The sequence below is a fragment of the Drosophila takahashii genome, chromosome X (assembly GCF_030179915.1).
Source record: "Drosophila takahashii strain IR98-3 E-12201 chromosome X, DtakHiC1v2, whole genome shotgun sequence".
Classification (NCBI taxonomy): domain Eukaryota; kingdom Metazoa; phylum Arthropoda; class Insecta; order Diptera; family Drosophilidae; genus Drosophila; species Drosophila takahashii.
The window spans coordinates 10,040,100-10,061,948 of NC_091683.1; the positions used below are offsets into that span (position 1 = coordinate 10,040,100).

Genomic DNA, 21,849 nt, shown 5'->3' on the forward strand with positions numbered 1-21,849 from the left:
ATATAATAAAAAGATTATAATTGGATATATATTTCCAGAGTGGTTTTGTTTTTTATAACTATTATTCAAATTGTTTTCTTTATATTATTTATTTGTTTTTTATTGGCCTTCTCTAAAACATCGTTTATAATAACAAAACCTGAAATCTGATTGATTTATTTCAAGAGGCCGAAAGAAACTCGAGGTTAAATGTTGCCAAGCAATAGGAATCTTCAAAAACCAACAAGTCTAAGGTCCATATTACTGCTTTATTAACCAGCAAGTGGAATTGATGAAATGGACACGATACAAAACGAAAAAAAAAAAACAAAACAAAAAAAAAACGACCTGGACATGTGTGGGCTCAGCAATTTCCGATGAAAGCTGTTTTATTTGAGAGTTAAGCCGACCCCAAAAACCCAATAGGATTGTCATCTGCATGCCAAAAACTGACTGATTGAATGACTGACTGACTGAATGACTAACTGACTAACTCACCAACTGAGTGAGTACTTAAAGCAATGGCAAACATTAGCATAAAGCTGGGCTATCATTTCTAAGTGCGTTCCTTGTTGTTGCCATGTCTAGTGTTTCTCCAGCTTTTCCTTTCTCAATTTTCCATTTTCTTGCTGTTGCTTTGCCTGTTATTTTAGCTGTTGTTGCTGCTTAGCTGTGATGTGGAGTGTGGGAGTGTGGGGAATAAGGTAAATATCAGCTGGCACACGAGGACAGTCAGCCAGCCAGCCAGCAGCGAGAAGCCACGAAAGCGTCCTCGTCCTCGGCGGCGTCCTCGCTAAATCACAGGTGTGCAACAATGGCCACAGAAGCGCCAGCAACAACAAGAACAACAGCAACAAAAACAACAAGAGCAGCCACAACACCAACACCGACCAAAAACCAAAAAGGATATTTGGTTTCGGGGGAACCAAGAAATACTCTAAAATTGGATTCTTAAACTTAAACATAGAAGCACTTAAGAGAACTAAAAAACTAAAAAAGGTAAATAAAAATACAAATTCACGAATAAAACTCCCACATATTTATATAGAATTACAAAAGTTAAAAAAAAATAATAAAAAAAGTATTCACAAAATATTTAGTTTCTTTAGAATTTTAAATTAACTATTTTAATTATAGCCTAACAGAAAATTTCTAGCGATTCTTGATTAAAGAAAAACTATTCTCAAAAATTCAAAATGAAAATGATGAATTCAAATCAAATAATGATTTAATCTTAAACTAATTTTGTTTTTACTAAGTTCGCTTGAATTCGAATGTTAAGAATATTGTTCTGCATATAATCTGATGTATTTTTTAATCTTTTGGTAGAAGAGTGTTTTTAGAGAATTGCATTGTAATTAAAAAAAAAACTAGTTACTTATATTATTTAAATATTTAAATTTGTACCAATGAAAGGTTTAAGAAATGCTAAAAATTAATGGGATCCTTTAAAAGGGTATTGAAAGGCAGCAACAACAACACGGGCACGAGCATAAGGAGCATAACGTGTGAAACATAAGCAGGCAACTACTCTACCGCCCCCCGTCACCTCTCTCCCTCTCTCTCGCACTCTCGCTCATGCTCTCTCTTTCGCGCAGGCGTCAAGAGAGAGCGGTAAAAGCTTTAGATTTTCCGAAAATATTTTTTTCATATTATTTTGTTTTTTTTTTTGGCTAGTTTTCTTGAATTTTTTTTTTGTCAAGCATTTTATTTTAGTATGCATTCAACTTCCTTTTCGCCATTCTCAGCCTTGAAAGCTCAGGATGCGATGCGAAAGCTTTTCGGTCTTTCTCTCTCCCTCTCTTCTGGCGGCTCTCAGCTGACTGGATAACCGTTATACGCCTGGCTTTTCACGATTTTGAAAACGCTCGGTTCGTTCAGTTGTTGCTTCACTTCAGTTCTGTTCAGTTCGATTGAGTTTTGAAGCGGTTGGTCTCGAATAGATAGATTCCAGGAAAAGTGTTTTCCTGAAAACTGAAACTTAGAAAACAGTCATTCCGTGTTTTGTTTGCTTTCGTTTTGGGTCTATGTGTGTGTGTGTGTGTCTGTGCTGGAAATGATTTTAAAAATATTCTTAGTAAATGAACTTTTAACAATTTTTAAAGATTGTACGTTTTTCAAGCAGAAAAATTACTTTTTTAATTTCATTGAAACAAAGTATTTCCTGAGGACCTGTTGCTTCAAAAAATGTCATACGAAAATGTTTTAAGATTTCGAGTGTTCAAAATTTCAAATAAAGTTCCTAATGTTGCGCCCAAGACTGGTCGAAGACTCAAAACTGTGCTACTTAGCCATGGCGTATAACACCAGAAGAGCCACCAAGAGCCGGCTTTTAAAAACACATTTTTCAAATAAACTTTCTGTGAAGTTTTGCGATATACCCAAATGTATATTTCAAAAAGTTTGAATATATTTCTCAAAATTCCCTCAAAAGCCTTTGATTCCAATGAAGATATTTGAAAATCCTTCAAGCTCAACAGCCAGCTAAGCGAAAGCTTTTCGCACAGTTTGGTCTCTGCACTTAGGACACTTTCACTAGCCGCAGCTGTGAGCGAACTTTTCCACCTGCCGAGGCTCTCGGATTTCCCACTTCGGCTCGGAATCGCCGTTCGGCTTTTGGCTTCGGCTGGGCAAATCGGTCTCGGGTATTGGATAGTACGTTTTTGGGGTATGCAAACTCATTTTAGCTTTTGAACTCAGTCAGTTCAAATTTACCAGCGGATTTGTGCGGATTACAAAAACTATTCACACGCACACACGCGCGTACATCTCACATATATCAGTATCTCACACGAATACGAATCATCAAAGACATACAAACACACACCCACACACACACGCACATACAATTATTTACAAGGGAGCGGACCGAAGGTCCTTAAACGAAATCAAACAAAACAAAGCGTCGGAAAAAAAAAAAATAAAATTAAAAATAAGAAAAATAAAAGTAAAATGATAATGGGAAATAATAATTGATATTGTCTGGCAAATCGTAGTTAAAATCGCAGGCATATCGGATACTCAAATTGTTCAATTTTTTTGCGAATTATTTTTTGGTGAAACCACAGTGCGTATGTGTAATATCTGAGCGAATTGAGTGCTAAAACAGAAAGTGTGCGAGACCACCAGCGGCATTATCATCGGCCGGAAGTCGGGCAAAAAGAGACAGAGATCATTGGCGGCAATCGAAATCTGCAGCAGAAACATTGATCAGAATCATTGATCTATCATAAGATCGAACAAAGCAAACAGGCAAGTGACCACGCTGCGTATGAGTAATATAATATTGCATCCAACAATGATATTACCACTCACTCTATGGCTATCGTTTTTATTTTTCCCTTCCCCTACTTTTTTTCTTTGGGTTTTTGTTTTGCTCGCTGGCTTTGTTGGCCCTTTGTTTGTTGGGGTTAAAGGCAAACAACAGAAATTAACAAAGGCGAGGGGCGCAAACACAAACGCAAACGAAAAAAGAAAAAAAAACGAGAGCAAGAAATTCAAGTCAAGTGCTGCGGTAGTTCTAGATTGTACTGAGTATATAGAATACATACTATATAGTATAGTATGGTATAGAATAGTATGTGTGTGGGATCTAGGTCTAGAACTAGGTCCTTTCGGCAGGCAAATCAATGCCAGTCATTTGAGAAACGTGCAAAGTCTAAGATATCCAAGTTTCGCCTGTTGTTTTAGTGCTTAAAACGTATAGGTACATGAACATTTATATATACTTAAATCTATAGTATCTCAAAGATAATTAAACATTTTATAAGCTAGTATAATCAATACAAAATAAACATACTCAAACCATATCTCAAAAATATTTGTTTTTAATTGTTAAAATAAATGTGAAACATTTTTAATTAAGTTTGTTTTTTAAAAATTCTTAAGATGAAATCAAACCCCATCTGCAATGTTACATTTCCTAAAAACTCTTTTAGGATTTTCACATATATTTTCGTTGTCAAAGGTTAAAATCCCTAGACAAAGGAGCTGGATTCACCAGAATGCCATTCGCTTTAGCTATTCGAAGCGCAAATAATTACAAATAATTTGCATTTTGACGACGGAACCAGGTTGCTCCCCTTTTACTCGCGAACTCTCTCTCTCTTTATGGCTGATGAGTTCTTCAAACTTTTTCATATTATTTTTAATGGTTTTTCCACACTCTACTGCTGCTGCTGCTGTCGCTGACAGGTCAAATGAATAAAAAACTTTTCGTTTTTATTTATTTTTTTTTTTTACAAAATTGATTTAATCAGAAAAACTGAATCTATTATGTCTGCGCTTTCCATCCATTTTATATTGTTCGGCATTGGGTTGAGTGTGTGGAAAGTATGAAATGCACGGCATGAAAGGCTGTGATTACGTTCTTAAATCCATGGAAATAGGGGGACATTTTGCGTGTTTCAGTGGGTGTGTGTGTATGTGAATATGTGTGTAAGTGTGTGCTATTAAAGGCCGCAAATTGTACATTAAAATACACATCATCATTACACACGTTTTGGTTCATAATTCTTTTTTTCCCTTGCAGCTCTTATATTTTTCCTTTCTTTTTTTTGGGCCAGCGCTGTCAAGAGCAATCAGAGACAGGCTGGGCTTGGCCACTAAATAATCAGAGCACACTACGAGAAAGTCTAGATATAAGAAGGCTTCTATTGTTGATGAGGTGGACGACACTGCATAAGAGAAATTTAAACAAACTTACAGAAAGTATTAGTCCAAAATGATGTTATTTAAAATATAAATTATACATTTAACCGTAATATTAAAGGTCCCGTAATGTCAATAAAATATATATATAATCATGCTTTTTTTTAGCTTAACAGAATCTTTGTTTATAATAATAATTAAAAATAATACTTAAAAACTTTTTTTGTAGACTTGTTATTATTTATTAATGCATTTTCCAGCTTAACAGAATTTTTGTTTATATTTATAACTAATTTTTAATTATAATTTTTATGTTCTTATCTTCTAAGGGGGCTTGTATTGTAATATTAATCACAGTTTTTTCTCGCCGTGCAGGTGCTTGTGAGCCCAACTGCCAAAACCCCTTGTAACACCCTTTCGAGGCCAATTTTATACCCCTTGCTTTTGGACAAGCCTTTGACAGGCATGTCATTTAATGTGCGCCTAAGTGTAGGCTATAAATTTTTTATATGCATTTTAACGCATTTCAAGTTATGATTTTCCGCCAGTGCCACGTCGCTCACACAAAAGCACACACTCTCACACACACTAGTATAAAAATTTCATTTTTGTAATGAAAATGAAAATGCATATGCGCGTGTTTGTGTGTCTGAGGATATGGCAAGCACTAGCTTTTCTCCATTTAGGCTGCGGCTTAGTTTTCTTGTTTCAAATTTTCCTTCCACTTCTTCTTTATTTTCTTTTTGTGCTCAATTTATGGATGAGAAATTTTCGATTTGCAGCGACAATCGAACGACACAATTGTGGCGACCCAGAAATGCCAAAATTCGATTTAAATTGCAAGCAGTCTTTTTTTTCGTTTGCCTTCACACACTCAATGTTGATTTTTCACCAAGAGGAGTCTCAAGCATTTCACTGAAATTAAATACGTTGAAGATTTATTGAGGTTTTATTACAACCTATTTAGAAAGAAAACCCTTTGTTAAAATTGAATTAAGTACGATTTAGTAAATAATAAATTAATCTAGCATCTTATACTATAATAATATTTAGAATTAATTCAAAATCAAATCGCCGATACACGATTTAAAGTTCAGACGTCATAGTCGCCTCCGTAAAAATCCGTATAAAAATCTAAAACCCGGAATAGAGCGCACAGAAACATAAAAATTTAATGAGACCAAGGCGGGGCCATAAAGTTAAATCCCCGATTAAAGGCAGCCCAGTATAAAGTGTCACCTTAAGAGGGAATCCGATGCAATCAGCTGTTGGAATCTATCCCCCCTGCCGCTCTGCCCCTCTGTCTTCTGCCCCCGGTGGACACTTGCTCCTCCGGTTTCATTAACTTGACACATAAAAGCTTTCGATCTGCTGCAATGATAGTTCTACTTTTCCGACCAGCAGCAGCAGCGGCAGCTGGAGGAAAATCGAGAGGAGAAACGGGGAAAACGGGGAGGGGAGATCCCTGGGCGAAAAGGTGGCTCGAAAAGCGTACTCAACAGGATTTTCGGTGGGTGTTGCCATACACACATACATACCTACTGATGCGTACTTTAGCACCTATAAATTTTTATGCATAAATATTAAAACGCAAGCGAGTAGCGAGAAGAGAAGGTCCTGGGGACTGGGTATCCCGTATCTCCGTAGCCGTGTGGTTTCCGATGTTCTTGAAAATTCAACTTTACGGCCCCGTGTGTCCGTATGTCCGTATGTCGGTTTGTCCGCATGTCCGTATGTCCGTGTTGCTGGGAGCTTGTCAAGCCCATAAAATTATGGAAATTTTCTTGCCCTTTTCCGGCCATTAGAGCGAGAGAGCCATGCAGAGAGCACCAGACAGGGAGGGCATCATCATCCTGACTGACAATTGAAATTGAGTAACTTGTTAGGCATTTAATGTTATGGCATCGTGGTGTCACTTTTCCCAGGCCGTAAACCGAAAATGGAAGGGTGTTTTGGGCATAAGGGGCCTCAATGCGGTTCAACTCTCCTTTTTTGCTGTTTCCTGGGTTTTTTGTTTTTTTTTTGCACCTGTCTAAAGTTGCGGCTTGCCAAAGTTTCTAAATTTCCCGGCCAACAAACAAAGGCAACTGCCAATCAAAAGTTTTGCATTTGTTTCTATTTTGCGGCTCACTTCGATTCGCCACCTAAACTATACATATTTGGGCACCGAGAGAAAATGTGATGTTCAAAACTAGTAAATATTAACTTCTCTATTTATTTTGATATTTTCGTTATAATCTCTTGACCAAAAACAACTAATTTTTTTTGAATTGTATTAATAACCATTATTCAACATTGGTGCATTTTTTTTACGGTTATTGCAATAATATAAAATTCTTTGTAATAGCACTCCTTACTTTTGAAGACTTTAGTCATTATCAACACTGGTGAATTTAAAGCTTTATCAATTACATAAATATTTTGATTGCCTTAAGATACGCTTGATATTTATACCCGTTACTCGTAGAGTAAAAGGGTATATTGTATTCGTGCAAAAGTATGTAACAGGGAGAAGGAAGCGTTTCCGACCCCATAAAGTATATATATTCTTGATCAGGATCACTAGCCGAGTCGATCTAGCTATGTCCGTCTGTCCGTCTGTCCGTCTGTCTGTCCGTCTGTCCGTCTGTCCGTCTGTCCGTCTGTCCGTCTGTCTGTCTGTATGAACGCTGAGATCTCAGAAACTATAAAAGCTAGAAGATTGGTATTTTGCATGCAGATTTTAGGAGTTCCTACGCAGCGCAAGTTTGTTTCAAACGGGTGCCACGCCCCCTCTAACGCCCACAATCGCTTATATACGATTTTAAAAATTTTAATATTTTGGAAAAGTAAAAATGCAGTTTTATTGTGTTTATCAATACCTATCGAAATGTAGAAGAAATTTTTCAAATCGGACCATTCGTTAAAAAGTTATGCGTGATCAACGTTTTCTATCTCTATCTCCATCTCCCTCGCACTCCCTTTACCTGAGTAACGGGTATCTGATAGTCGGGGCACCCGACTATAACGTTCTCTCTTGTTTTAGTTAGCTTTTAGAGAGTTCCTTATCTCCAGTTCTTCTCTATTTTTTATTTCTTAACTAATTAATTAATTTTATAGAATTTTTCAACACTGGCTAGCCAACTGAGGGAACTTTCCCATAGATGAGACTTTGATTGCTTGTCGAAAGCTAGACATTTTCTGCAGTGCCCTTCGTTTGAATGATGCCAGGTGTAGACACGCCCCCTGACAGGTGGTCTTCATCGTTGGGTTAAAGGGGCGGAGAGTGAAGGGGGGCGTGGCCGAGGGCGTTGAGTCGCATTGTCATAAACTTTCATCGCGACTGCAGGACTGCAGGACCTGTCAAGCGTGAATTTTCGTGCCAAAGATAATAAATGACAAAACCAATAAGCAAAAATACGAGAATGCCAGAAACATGGGAAAACATTATGGAGGACAGGTGATGGACGACGACGAGTGGGCGAAAGCGGTTAACTTTCGTGCGGAGCGCAGTCATACAAAACTCGTAGAAATACAAATAAAAATACGAGTGTGCGTACAAAGTTTCAGTTTCGCAACTAAAATAGTTATTTGCAAAGGATGCTAATGGAAAGGCGAAAGTTTCCATTGAGTGGGTGCGAGAATGTGCGTTTTGGCTCCCAAATGAGCTGAAGAACGTAAAATGCTTTAATTGCACCCCAGCATATTTTGCTTTTGCTTTCGCTTTCATTTCCCACTCACTTTTGCTACGTTTTCCCACCACTCGTACAAATTAATTTTCACGAGCTCTCGAATTCGAAACTTTTTCAAAACTAATTTATTTAGTGAGTAATTTAATAGTTTTTTATTTATAATTTATAATTGCTTCATGAAGCACTTGATTACAAAGTGCGGTTGTTTTGCTACCAAACATTGCAGCCAAGGGTTTCCCTGAAAAAACTACAAACCATATGGTTGTGAAAAAAAAGTAATTTGTTTTTTGTAAAGATTTTAGAACGTAAAAACTTGTTCTTGTATAGAAAAATAAATATATTTTTTTTGTATATTTATATTTATCAAAGTGTCTAAAAGTATGCCGCAATATTTTGTTTGCCCAAAAGTGATATAAATTCATACAGGAAGACGATTATCCCTTATTCACTTCATACTTTTAATCTCATATTTTAGTTTTTCATTTTTCAGTGTTATAAAATATTAAAAATCAAAATGGTAACGACACTGTGGAAAACCTAGACACGTTGGCATTTGTGATCTTTGGCCCGAACCCACAAACATTTTCTTAGAAATTACAAGGACATGATAGGCCTGCGCCCACACACTCTCGCATATAATGTATACATTATATTATATTTTATATATATATTCACATACATGAATAGCTGCCCTCACCTTCTCGCATCAGCATAGATCTACATAAGTAGAAGGCAAAGACCCGCTTCAAGTTAATTACATGCATCAAAAACAAAACAAAAATGGGGACTTGGCTCTGTGGGAGAAACATGCAAATTTTCATGACAACGCCGCACACCCACACACACACTCTCCCACGAACTAGCACACACATACACACACGTAATGAGAACTCTGTGTGTGTAGAAGGCGTCATGCTTACATTAATTTGTTGATAAATTGCGCAAAAATGGGAAAATAGGTTAAAAGCTCTCAACTGACGACGACCAAACCATAAGTTTCCCTCCTAAAAATTAAGCCACAAAAAAGAGCCAACGAAAAAAATAATAAAACGGAAAATTGAAAACGAAATCCAGCTTAAGGCGCACTCCCTACACTCTCTTCTAATAATATTTTAGTGATTGTAAAATTTAAGATTTTATGTTTAAAAGATTTTAAGACTTCTTAAATTCTAAATAATGTAAAATAAATATCTCCAAAGGAATAAAAGACATATTTTAAATATATTTTTTCTGTTTTCCTTTGGAGATATTTATTTAAAAATACTTCGAATTTAACAAAAATCTATTTCAACTTTCTTTAATTTTTTAATGTTTTATACACTTTATAATTACAGTGTAATTTCAAATTAGTCCTTGAATTCTCAGCCTTAGTATTTTAATTGAAAGGATATGGCATATTTATTTTTTTTTCCAGTTTTTTCCAACGCATTTTTATGGGTCCTTGATTTAAGTGTGTACTTTTATTTGGTTTTAAGCGAGCTCAAATCTTCCATAACCAACATGGCTACCGCTTGGGTTATGTTTATCTATATTTTTTTTTATTATTTTTTTTTTGTGCTGTTTTAAGAGTAGGTCGTTTTTTTTTCTTTCTTCTTCTTGTTTTTATAATGCGCGAAATTAGCAAAATAATAAAAATGGCACAAAACAAGGTCGCGCATAAATAATGAGAAAACAGCGCAAGTTGTTCGCTTCGCTGGCTCTCCATGTGGAGCAAGCTGCATGTGGTGGTGCAAAAGCGGGTTAAGAGGCGGGTTAAGGTGGGTCACACCGGTTCCGGTGGTGGGCACTGGCGGGTTAAGGGTGTCGGATGTGGGATGTAGGATGGATTGTGCACTCGCATGAAATTATGTCGATTGTGGATTAGGCGCCTTCCATTGTCTGTTTATTGCCAATGGTTTCTTTTTTGTTTTCAATTGCCAAAATGTTTGTTTCAGGTAGCCGAACAAGTTAGTATGGTGAAATATAGGAAAATGAATAATAATATAATAATTATGAATTATTGATACTTAATAAATAAAATTGAATTTTCCAACACTGGTCATGGTTTTTTTAACCTTTCCGTAAGGTAATCCTTTTTATTAGATACATAATAATATAATTATTGGAAAATTAGAAAAACAACTTTTTAATTTTGTCTTTAATTAATTTGTATTTCTAAAAAGTATGCTGCAAAAAGGCTTCTTTCGAAGGCAACTATTATATAGAAATGTGTTGATGGTGGCTAGTGGGGTGGGTCCTTGCAAATGGGATATGGAAAATGGCAAGTGAAAAATAGAAAATGGGCGATGGGCAAATGGCATTGCGTACTTAGTGGCGATCCCTGCTGTTCCATGGAATCCCATTCCGTTCCCGTGGCATTTCTTAATGCTAATAACATTTTCATATTTTACGCTGAAAGCATTTTGCAGGCCACACAAAAAGAAAAAGGGAAATAAACTTAAAAAAAAAGCAAAAAACCCCCAGCAGCACAACGAGATGAGCAAATAGAGCGGGATGGGGCGACCGAGTGCGAAAGAGCAAGGAGGATCGGAAGTCTTTGTTTAAAATGTCATTAGCTGTGAATGGCAGCCATGTTGCCATTTTAGCCATTTCAGCCATTCTGTAAATAACGTACGGAACGTCATGCAAATGTTGAAACCGCATTTGCATTTGCCGGCTGTCAACGTTCAGGGAACACGAGAAAAAATTAGGTGGTGCCCAGAAAGTACCTAAATAGAGGTCCTAGATACACAGAGAAATAAATAAAAATGTAATTAAAAATTTTAAATGTTTTTTATTTTGAATTTATTAAGGCGCTTAATAATTAATTATTCACTTATTTAGCTAAGCAATTAAGATTACTAATTTTAATTGGCAGAACATACTAAATCTCTATATTTTTGTTCATTTTTAGAAATTCATAGTTTGGGTTTCCCGAAAATAGTTTAAAAAAATTATATTTTTTTTTTTGGTGTGACCACTCGGACCTGTGGGCGTGGCATTGTTTATGTGGTGAGCAGAAAATGTGGAAAATCCAATGCAAATGCAAGAGATGTCTCCACCTTCATTTGAGATGTGGAAAATGTAAGACTATTTGGCGTCTCGCAGGTTGCATCTGATTTCTTATGCACAGCTGCATCAAGAAGTGCATTAAATTCGCATAGCACACCGCACACACACACTCGCACGCATAATGGCATTGATTGTATGGGTGGAGAAAGCAGAAGGCAGAAGGCAAGGAAAATGTAGAAAGGCTCTCTCCCACATGCACGTGCACGTGCAGCGCTGCACCTGTCTGGGTGCTCGGTCTAAATTATTAAGCCTTTTGGACATATGCATGACAGAGGAGGCCCCAGAAACACTCAAATTGAAAGCCATAAACCCAACTCAATGAAGGCCAAATGAGCGGAGACACAGAGTAATGGAGCAAGCACATTCGCAGCTTTCTTTTCTCCCAGGCGGAGAAAGTGAACTAATGGTTTCCTTAGCCAACTTAGAGTAGCTTAAATATATATTTTTATATTTTATCTAAAGACCTCTTAATATAGATATTAATAAATATATATATTTGTATATTTTATATGATTTTAAAAAGCCTCTGATTTTTAAATGTATTTTTTGTATTATTATCTAAATTTATTTACATACTTTTTATAAATTTTTTGTATTAATTAAATTCTACTTATTGCACGCTGTATTTCCATCTTCTGTATTGCCAAGTTTGATCTGTTCCTTTAAGTCTTTAGCTTGATTCAAATTGCTTAATATCTCCCGATAGTTTCGCACACCCAAATCAATTAAACCCCTCGACGAGTTTGCCCTCTGCAGACCACTATAATGATTAGACACCCATTCACAGTCACAATTACATTTATGGAGTGCAGTTCATCGCCTTCCGCCTTCTTATTTATCCTTGAACGTGAATACGTAACTGTAGCCGTATCCATGTCCGCCTTCATTTAGTTCAAATAAGCAATCAATGTTCATTATTTATAAATGTTTGTTTACCTTAGCATTTTACGATATTTCCCCCCCCCCCCCCTTCTTTTCCTGCCTTTCCTGCCTTATATTCCTTTTCTTTTTATTTCCCTTCGTTTGTTTTGTTTTCACACTATTAGCCGTGGCCCATGTTTGCCTTGGGGCCAATGGAATTCACTCGAAAGGATTGGCTCGAACCCTTTTGGGGGCTTAGTAACAGTTGGCTCCTTTAAAGGGGGAACTTTCTTCAAGTACTGGGTTTACAAGGCCTGAAATGAATGCTGGCCATAAAAAGAGGCGAAGAAATAAATGTAAATAAAAGTGTAATTAAATAATATAGGAAGTTAAATTCAAATAGCACTTGTTGACTAGAGAAAAGGTTTAAGTAATTGGTTGACTTGATAAGTACATCTTATATTTATAATATATACATTACTTATTATCTGGTTTTCTGTTCAAAACAGTAAGTATTTTTGGTGTAGGAATATTTTTGGCCACGTTACAGGACAAAAAAAAATGTTATATTTTACAAAAAAATAATTCGTTTTTGACCGAAACAATTGAAATATTGATCCAAATATGGATTGTCATACCTTCCTGAATTCGTTATTAAATTTCCTATCGATTGGCATTTAAATCTGGAAATTTTATTTTTTGCCCAATTTTCGCAAAAAATCATGATGTTACCCCTATAAAAAAAGTGAAAATTTGCGAAAATTTTATTTTTACAAAATCCCACGGACAGTGTCATGGATCTATTTATTATTTCGTTATCTGTTCAAAACAGTAAGCTTTTTTAATGTCGGACCATTTTTAAGCAAGTTACAGCAAAAAAACAAACAGGAAAAATTCAAAATTTGCCCAAAAACCCAGATCCCAATTTTTCCCAAAAAAATAATTCGTTTTTTGACCGAAACAATGGAAATATCCATCCAAATTTCTGAATTCGTTATTGAATTTCCTATCGATTGGCATTTAAATCAGGAAATTTTATTTTTTGTCCAATTTTCGCAAAAAATTATGAAAAAAATGTGAAAATTGGCGAACCTTTTTTTCTTTTTACAAAATCACACGGACAGTGTCATGGGTTTATTTATTATTTTGTTATCAAAAAATAGTGTGTGTTATTTTAGTTTAAGACCTTTCTTAAAATTAAAGTAGCACTTGCGAGTAAAGTTTTAAAATAATAACTCTTAATTGCATCTCCTATTTGATCTTACTTTTCCAATTATTTCATTGTTATTCCCATTAAATATTAACCATTGTGTGTAGAATATTTGCCATGAAATTAAGAGCACTGCTGTTGCAAAAAAACTTGGCATGAAAAATATGCACGACTGTCAAAGCCATAATTAAATCGAAAAATTCCCTGGCCCATACGTGGCATACGTTGCGTATACATATTAGGCAGATATAATTGTCCCCTCTTAGTTAATTGAACTTTTATTTGTTGTCGATACATTCCGTTTGGCTTTCCACTTGTTTGACATGCATTTGCATGCCGCTCAATTAGTGAGTAGTACAATTAAGCGACAAAATGTTGGAAGCAAATTGCAATTCGAGTGCAGTGTCGAAAAATCGCCATGTATTTCCACACACATGTATTGGCGTGTGGAAATTATGGTTTTATAATTGCCATCGGTATGTGTGTGTCGCTATCTCTATCGCCATCCATTTGGCCGTCCCTTTCAGCCATTTGCATTGCCATTCGGATTCGAATTCGTGCGAGTGTGTAATTTAATTAATTTTATAATAGCCCTGCCAGTTACACAAGCGAAAGCAATAAACCAAAGTCAATAATATTTATTTATTCCATTCGGTATTTTTGTTTAGCTGCGTTTTAATGAGTTTTGCAGTTCGCATTTTGCAGTTGATTCTAAGGGCTCCCAGGGAGTTGCATTGGTATTTCAATAAATAAATAACATTTCACGGCAATATTTGACTTTTGTTCATCGATTTACTGATTTGCAGAGAGTTCTTTTAATGGTGAAATTAAATATATTTAAGCTAAAACTAATTGTGATATTTGATCTATTTTTGCAGCCAAATAGGTTACTTAATACTGATATTAGATCTTTTTTTGTAGCCAAATCGTCATTGATATTCCTAAAAATGTGAATTGGGGATGTAAACATTTTACTATAATTACTGAAACTTTAATCCAATTATATTCATTGTTCAATATAGCTTCCATTCTCAATTTAATTGATTTTCTGAACATATTTTCTCACATTTGTTTTTCTAGATTTTATATTTTATTTAGCAGCTTAATATTTCACCATAATACGACCCAAAACAGCTTTGCTTTTACTTAATATTGCGATTGACCCAAGTAAAAGTTGTTCAGTTGTCCGATTCATTAACAAAGTTAAGGTTAATTGCTGCCGAGCAAAGTCGGGGCGAAAGTTAATCGAAGTTTTCTCGTAAGTTGATTGATTAGTGCCCCTGGGGGTTGGGGGGTTAAACTAATTTTGAAACAATAAAATAAGTTTGGACAGCGAGCACAAGCGATAATGATTGGCCAGCTGTTTTTCAGTTTTTCCGTTTTCTCGCTGTTTTTATTTGCAATCGCTGATGCAACCGAAATCCAAGATTTTCTGTGCCCTTTTTAATTTTTTTTTTTTCGCTAAACTTTTTTTGCAACATTAACTAACCCGGCGATGTTCGTTTAAGCCGGAATGCAAATTGACTTGTTTCCGTTGCTACCCGTCTCTACCTCTCTCTCTCTCTCTTGCTGTCTCTTTCTGTGTTCGCCATCTCTCTCTATTACTTCCTTGGGCCATCTATTATGTAGATGGTATAAAACAAAGAATGAGCCACCTTCCTTCGTCTGGTTTCGTGGTTTTGATTTTCCCTTTTGCACCTACATACATCCATACTCTCCTGTTGTTTTCCCCTCCTCTTTGTGCCCTTCCCTTTAGCCCCATTCCGTTTCGCCTTTTTTCCTCCTTTTCCTCGCCAGCATTTGGCTTAAGTTTTGCAATTTTGAGCTAATTCCTGCGACGACGAAGCCGCCTTCTCCACTTTCCCCCCTTCGCCCCGATTTCCCTCTCAGTTTTTATCGGTTAGTTGGTGCTTAATACACTGGCAGGAATTGTTAAAAAATAGTTAAATGGGGCTTATGAAAATTACTTATTTTAAAAAGCACTTAAAACTAGCAAGATTTTTATTGCTTCAGCATACTACAATTATCTTGTAAGCAATGATAAAAAAATGTAGAAATATTTACAAAATATTATTAAAAAAAGAAATATAGAAATATTAGTTATTACTAGTGGAACAAATATTTATTTGGAGCTGATACAAACTTATGGATAAGGCTCCTAAAGTTCTTAGCTAAATCCGAAACAATATAAACGTCTGCATTGCTTCTTACAATCATAGCTTGTTTTATTGAGAGCTATCCTTTTTTTTTCTGTGTACTCAGCACACCTTGCTTTATTTTTCTGGGAAATAAAGGGAACAGAGCTAGATTTATGCATTGCCATGGTGCTCGGTTGGCTTCCTTGAATCCTTGAATTCCCGATTCCCTTCCCTTTTGTCATTGCAATTTAAATCCACGCACCGGCGGCAACGGAATGGAATTGAAACGGAAAAGGGAAAGCGGAACTGAATAGACGGATTCGCCTATATTGAGATTTATTGTCTCATCGCTCTAATTACAATAAGGCAGTGCTGCTGCCTGCCTACAACTGAGCAATGTCGCCATGTCCCCGTCTTAATTCCAATCTCAATTCCGAACCCATTCCCGATCCCCGTGGAGCGGTGCCAAGAAATTCAATTTAAATTACTTTTTAATGTCCCAAGCTCACACACATACACACAGCAAAGAAATACCTAGGGAAGGCTGGAAAATTGTTTAAAACTGCATTTAATTAACGGCGTCCCTTTTCAAAACTCCCCCGCAAAAGGAATACCGAAATGGCCAAAGGGCAGAAATGTTTATTCAGAGATTTTCGTTTGACTATTTGCTCGCCGCCTTCCGATAAATATCTCTGCCTAATTCCCCTACTTATTCGATCAATAGTGATTACCTTGATGCAGTGGCCAGCTGGCTAAAAATAAAAATTCATGCCCCAAAGCCAACTAAATTTATCCGAAAAACCAATAGCCAACCATAATTATTCAACTTTGATCGGCTAATTGCATGCGCTTGTTGATTAAATCAATTTTAACCGAGCTGGGATTTTGCCATTGGCATTAAAGTTTCTATTTTCGTGTAGAGATTTTTCCCTTCAAATGAGTAAATTTTATTTATTTTCTAATATTCAAAGATATTAACTAACAAATAATGATTTGGAAAGAAAATATAGGGAGTACTTTTGATGATATGCATTTATATAATTATCGATATATTTCTATGAAATTTTTAATATAATATTTTCTTTTTTTGCAATTAAATATTATATTTTGTTGATAACGTGACTATTTATCAATCGATTGAAATGCGATATTTTCGATATGAAAATACAACTCCTTTTGCCCTCGATCGAGCCGCCGAAGGGATAACGTTCAGCCCAGTCACACACTCACACTGACAAGCCAATATCGAGCCCGAATCTAAGCCAAGAGATAAATATAAAAATAAATATATACCCGAAAAAAGCCGGAAAGCCCGGAAAAGCCGATAAAAACACCATCATCCATGTCATCCAGCTGCAAGTCGAGAATTCCGGAGCGCGTTAAGCACTCGCTGACGGCGCTGCATGGCCCGAATTCGCGGATTTCGCGGGTCCGCAGCCCGGTTCGTTCGAACCGGTGTTCACTGTTCCGCTCCCGGTTGCCGCTGCCGATCAGGACGCTGGCAATGGCCCTGGTCAGCGAGATGGCGCATCAGCCGGAAGTGCCGAAGCCGAAGCCGCGGGCAAGGGAAACGGAAACGGAAGCGGTGATCCGTTCGCTGGTGCGACGCTCGATTCCGCCAGCGGTGCGGGGCAATCGCACCTCCTTCCGCCGCATCCAAATGGCCCACAGCCTGCCGCAGGTGGCCAGTGTTTCGCTGGTAATGAAGCCGTCCGCCAGTCGGTGGGAGAATCAGCATCAGCCAAGTCAGAATCAACAGCTCCAGCCGCCGAATCAACCCGGATCAACCGAACCAACGGATCGAACCGAGGACGATGAGATTTCCGCGAAGAGTCTGCTCGAATTGGTGGCCGGCAAATGGCAGCCGGACATGCAAACAATGCGCTTTCTGTGCAGCGATCATCGGCTGATCAATGTGCCCAGTCGGCTGATGAACCGCCACTCGGTGGTGATGGACCGCCTGGAGGCGCTGGAGCAGCCCATCGAGCTGAGGGCCATTCGATCGGTCACCCTGCTCCGCGTGGTCATGTGGATGCATCAGAAGAGCCTGAGCGGTGAAGTGCCGACTAGCAGCGATGACGCCGATAAACAGAGTTGTATTTGCGATAATCAAAGTAATGCCAAAGGAAACGGAAATGAAAATGAAGAAACAAATACCAGCACCATGGAAAATGATATGTACAGCGATAGTGGAAGTGAGGATAGCGACGACAGTTCCACAGAAGTAAGTGAGAGCACTCAAGAAATCGTGACGAGCACCACGGAAACAATAGAAAGTATCAAATATCAAATATGCAGGGGCTACACAAGAAGCAGATACGAAAGTACCGATAGCACACTGATTAGGAATCGAATACATAGGCCCTATAGTAGAGGCGGCCTAGAGAGTGACGACGAGAACATTTGTGAGAACTATGAGAACGCAGAGAATTTAAGGTATAGAAAACTCAATGGCTACACGGAGGGCGGAAACTCCAAACTGAATGCAAATGGCAGCGGAAGCGACAAGGAAAGTGCAATTACCAATAGATATGCCAGCAGTCAGCAGGATCGTTTTCTAATCAGTCCCAAGGATAGTGGAATTTTCAGGGAAAATAGTGGAAGAAACAATCATAACGGGATGGAGAATGGCAAGGAAAAGGGATATATCGAGGGTGAATTAAGTGAACATATTACGTTTCGTAACAGCAGTAGCCAAAAGAAGCCAAATTTAAGTCATAGCAATGTAAATGTAAATGTAAATTTAAGTGAAAAGACAGGTATGACACTTTGCGCACAAAAAGTGGCGCCCAACGTGGGGCAAAACCAGAGAAGTGAACCGAGCTCCTGGGAGCAGCGGCTGTTGGGCAGCGAACTCTACCAGCTGGTGGAGCTCATCCTGGCGGCCCACTACCTGGGCATCAATGCCCTGACCCTGCTGGCCACCCACCACTTCGGCGAGCTGATGGCCCAGCGGACGCGATCGGAGCGATGCCTCATGCTGCGCATTCGCAACCATTTGGCCGGCGTGCGTCAGACGCTGGACACCCATCGTCCGCTGATCAGGGAGATAGTGACGCAGGCGGAGGCAGCCAGCAACTGGATGAGGCATCGAAGGACAACCGGAGGTCCTTTCCTTTCCCCCATGGAGCCACCCTTGCTGCTGGCCAACAACAGGCATCGCCACCACCAAAACTGTTTCCACACCAGGATGTAGTAACTCCTCTCGAAACTCCTCAATAGAGCCTTTGTACTCACGTCTCTCATTGTTTTCGTATTCTCGGTTCTTCAATTTGACAATCGTCCTTCTGTGGTTCTTCATCTGGTTTTTGGCCTCTGCCGCTCTTCGTTCGTCTTGATGATTTATTTAATTGCGAAATAAATGCGAGGCCTTCTTGAGTTGCAAACTGCCCGGAAGACATACGTACACGCGTCAAAGTCGATTAATCCGCTGGCAGCCACTTTTTGCTCGGCAAAAGCAGCAAAGAACGAGCATTTTGATTAAATATTGCACTGCAAAAAATAACAAAACAAAATACGAAAGGTGCGAGGTAGCTAAGCTAATTAAAAAAAAAAAGTTAAATAACTTAAACTTCATTGAATAACTGACAAATTTTTTATTTTTTAAAAATTAATGTCAAAAAATGTAAACTAACAGAAACAAAAAGTTGCAAATTAGGTGAGATTCTTCTATAAATGTTAACATTACCGTAAAATTGAAAATGAATTTAAAAATAAATATAAACTGTATTTAATGGACTAACAGATTTTCTATTGAATAATGTTGCAAACTATCCGAAAAATATTTTTACACAATTTTCTACAAATGAAGACTAAAACAGAAATTTTTAAATAAATTTAAAAATAAATATCAAGTAATAAGGGATACCTTAACATTAGAAATAGTGTCTTGAAAGGTTTACTGACCTCTGAGACAACTGACTTAAGGCACAGCACCCTTCAAAACACAATAGTTTTGTTCTCAGTGCCACAGTGGCATAATTAAGGGGAACCTGGTTGTTCTGGCCGAGTGGGCGGTGAATGATGTGGACTATACCCACGACCGATGGGCGGCAATTAAGCGATAAAATATGCAACAAGCCAATTATGCGCACATTAAATGGCCACGACCACAGCTACAGCTCTTTTGAGTCAGATCAATGGGCCGAAGTTCAGGTAGTGGCCCATTTGTTTCACCAGCTCGACTTTCTCCTTATATCTCAACTTTCCATGCTCCTTTTCTCGTTCTCCTTTTGGCAAAAGAAAGTTTTCGTACAACTTGTTTGGCTTGCTGAAAAGGTCATGCCGCATTAATTTTAGATGGCATTGCCGCGAGTTTTCAAGTTTTTAGCGACTTTGCACATAAGCCGTTAAGCAGGAGAGGCCAAAAAGGACAACAGCAACAGCAAGAGCAAACAGGACACTGGCCAATGTGGTTAGCACCTCGAAGGAGAAGAAGATTTCCTCGCGGCTAATGTTTTCGGAAAAGTGTCTAGCTGGGAAACAAAGTTTTTCCACTGTCAATCGCACTGCGAACGTGTGTCCTTCTCCCGTTTATTCCACCTTGCCAGCAGTTTTCCTTTCAAATTGCATTTTTTGCTATTCGCTTAAATTTATAATGCGAAACTTTTCGGGTTTTCGTTGGCTCACTGAAATTTTCAAATAATTTGAAGGTATCATTGGGAGAAGGTACCAAAAATACTATGTGTAAAAATAAATATTTTAATATCATCATTTTTTAGTGTAGTATATTTTTATAGTATATACTTTTAGTATATTAGTTAGGTTTCACCTTAATTAAAATAGATTTCATTTTCTATAAGTACTATGGATGGAGCTTAAATTTTTAATAAAGTGTGTCTGAGTTTTTCCTATCTAAAGTATCGATAATATAAATATCAGCAACTGTCGATGTTTTTACAAACCTACTGTTTACTAAACTGTTGTTTTTCCAAATCATTAAGTGGAAACTTTCCATAAAACAGTCGGCTGTCCAAAAATACCCATAATGTATAGATATATAGATCAACTCCCGCTGCTGAAGCCCCACTAAAATCCAATTCCCGCGAAGTTCAAGGACCCGATCCGACTGTTTTATACGTAACTTAAATTATGGAGAACAATATAATGTGAAAGACGTCGGGCAAATGCAACAAAGGGAAATTTAATAGACCTAACGACGCCATCATAATGAAGCAATGGCAAACACACGCACACGTGTTTGTGAGTATGTGTGTAGTGTGTGTATGTGAAGCAGCCATTTTTATTTCTGTAACACGCATACGCCCCGTGGTCTGGGTGGTTTTTTTTTGTGTTTAGTGTTTTTTGTCGTGGTTGTCGACGTCTCCTTTTGTTATTGCTGCCAAATCGCGTGAGCAACTTAAATGCCTGAATTTATTCGTGACCCGCAGCAAAAGTAAAGAATGAACTTCGATTACTTTCGGGGGCAACAGGTTGATCCAACCGCCAATTGGCAAACCGTCAGTCTATTTTCATTTCGATATCATTTGCTTCGTTTTCTGGCCATTGCCGTTGCTAATGAAAATCTACACGAAACTTGTAGACAAGTTTTTTATACTCATCACTCGCTCGTAAAGTGTTTTGGGTATGCTGGCCATTTCTGCAGGCCAAGTCTTCGTTTTTACATCGTCTCTGGGACTCTTTAATTTTGAAAATGTGCACGGGGGAGTCCTAAATGATTTAAATTTCAACTTTCGTATGTCAATAAATGTTTTATCTTATGCGAGTTTGAGATCTAGATAAAGCATTCCTTTTTCCTTTTATTTTGGTATTTACTTAGGATATTTACTGAATTTATTTTTTAATAATTAAGCTTCTTACGGATCTCCTGATTAATTCAAAACACCTAATTCCGTCAACCTGAATATTCAATGCATTCGATTCTAACATACTTAATCATGATTTCGCTTACACTCGCATTTTCGTATCCTTTTGCCCAAGTCCTTGTGCTATTCCACCCAGCGCTTTGTGGCATTTTCTGCAATTTAACCGTTGATATTTCTCGTTAGCGGTAATGTATAGCAGCTCGGTGCTATGCTTTATAACTACCCCTTAGCCCCCGCGATTATTCCCGCCCCGATGCCCCGTAAGCCGCAACTTTGATAAAGGAGAAACTTTTGTCTACCGCAAGCAAAATGAAAATCGTCCATTGAACTGTGGGCTTGGCCCAAGTCGTCGTTTCCCCTGGTCCCCCCTGTCATTTAATCCATTTCAAAGTTTTCCGCTCTGCTCTGTTCTGTTCTGTTCTGTTACATTCAACAATGTTCCGTCTGTCAGCGCAATGAGTTCG

At 37.7% G+C, this 21,849-nt stretch overlaps 2 protein-coding genes across 2 annotated transcripts in view; both read left to right on the forward strand.

The window, feature by feature from the left end:
* Positions 1–21,849, forward strand: part of Pde9 (phosphodiesterase 9) — a 122,601-nt gene that overhangs the window by 29,822 nt on the left and 70,930 nt on the right. The gene's annotated exons all lie outside the window — the stretch shown is intronic.
* On the forward strand, positions 16,777–19,075 carry LOC108056434 (uncharacterized). The gene has a single exon (XM_017140223.3). The coding sequence runs from the start codon at positions 16,903–16,905 to the stop codon at positions 18,754–18,756; it is 1,854 nt and encodes a 617-aa protein (XP_016995712.3). The 5' UTR covers positions 16,777–16,902; the 3' UTR covers positions 18,757–19,075.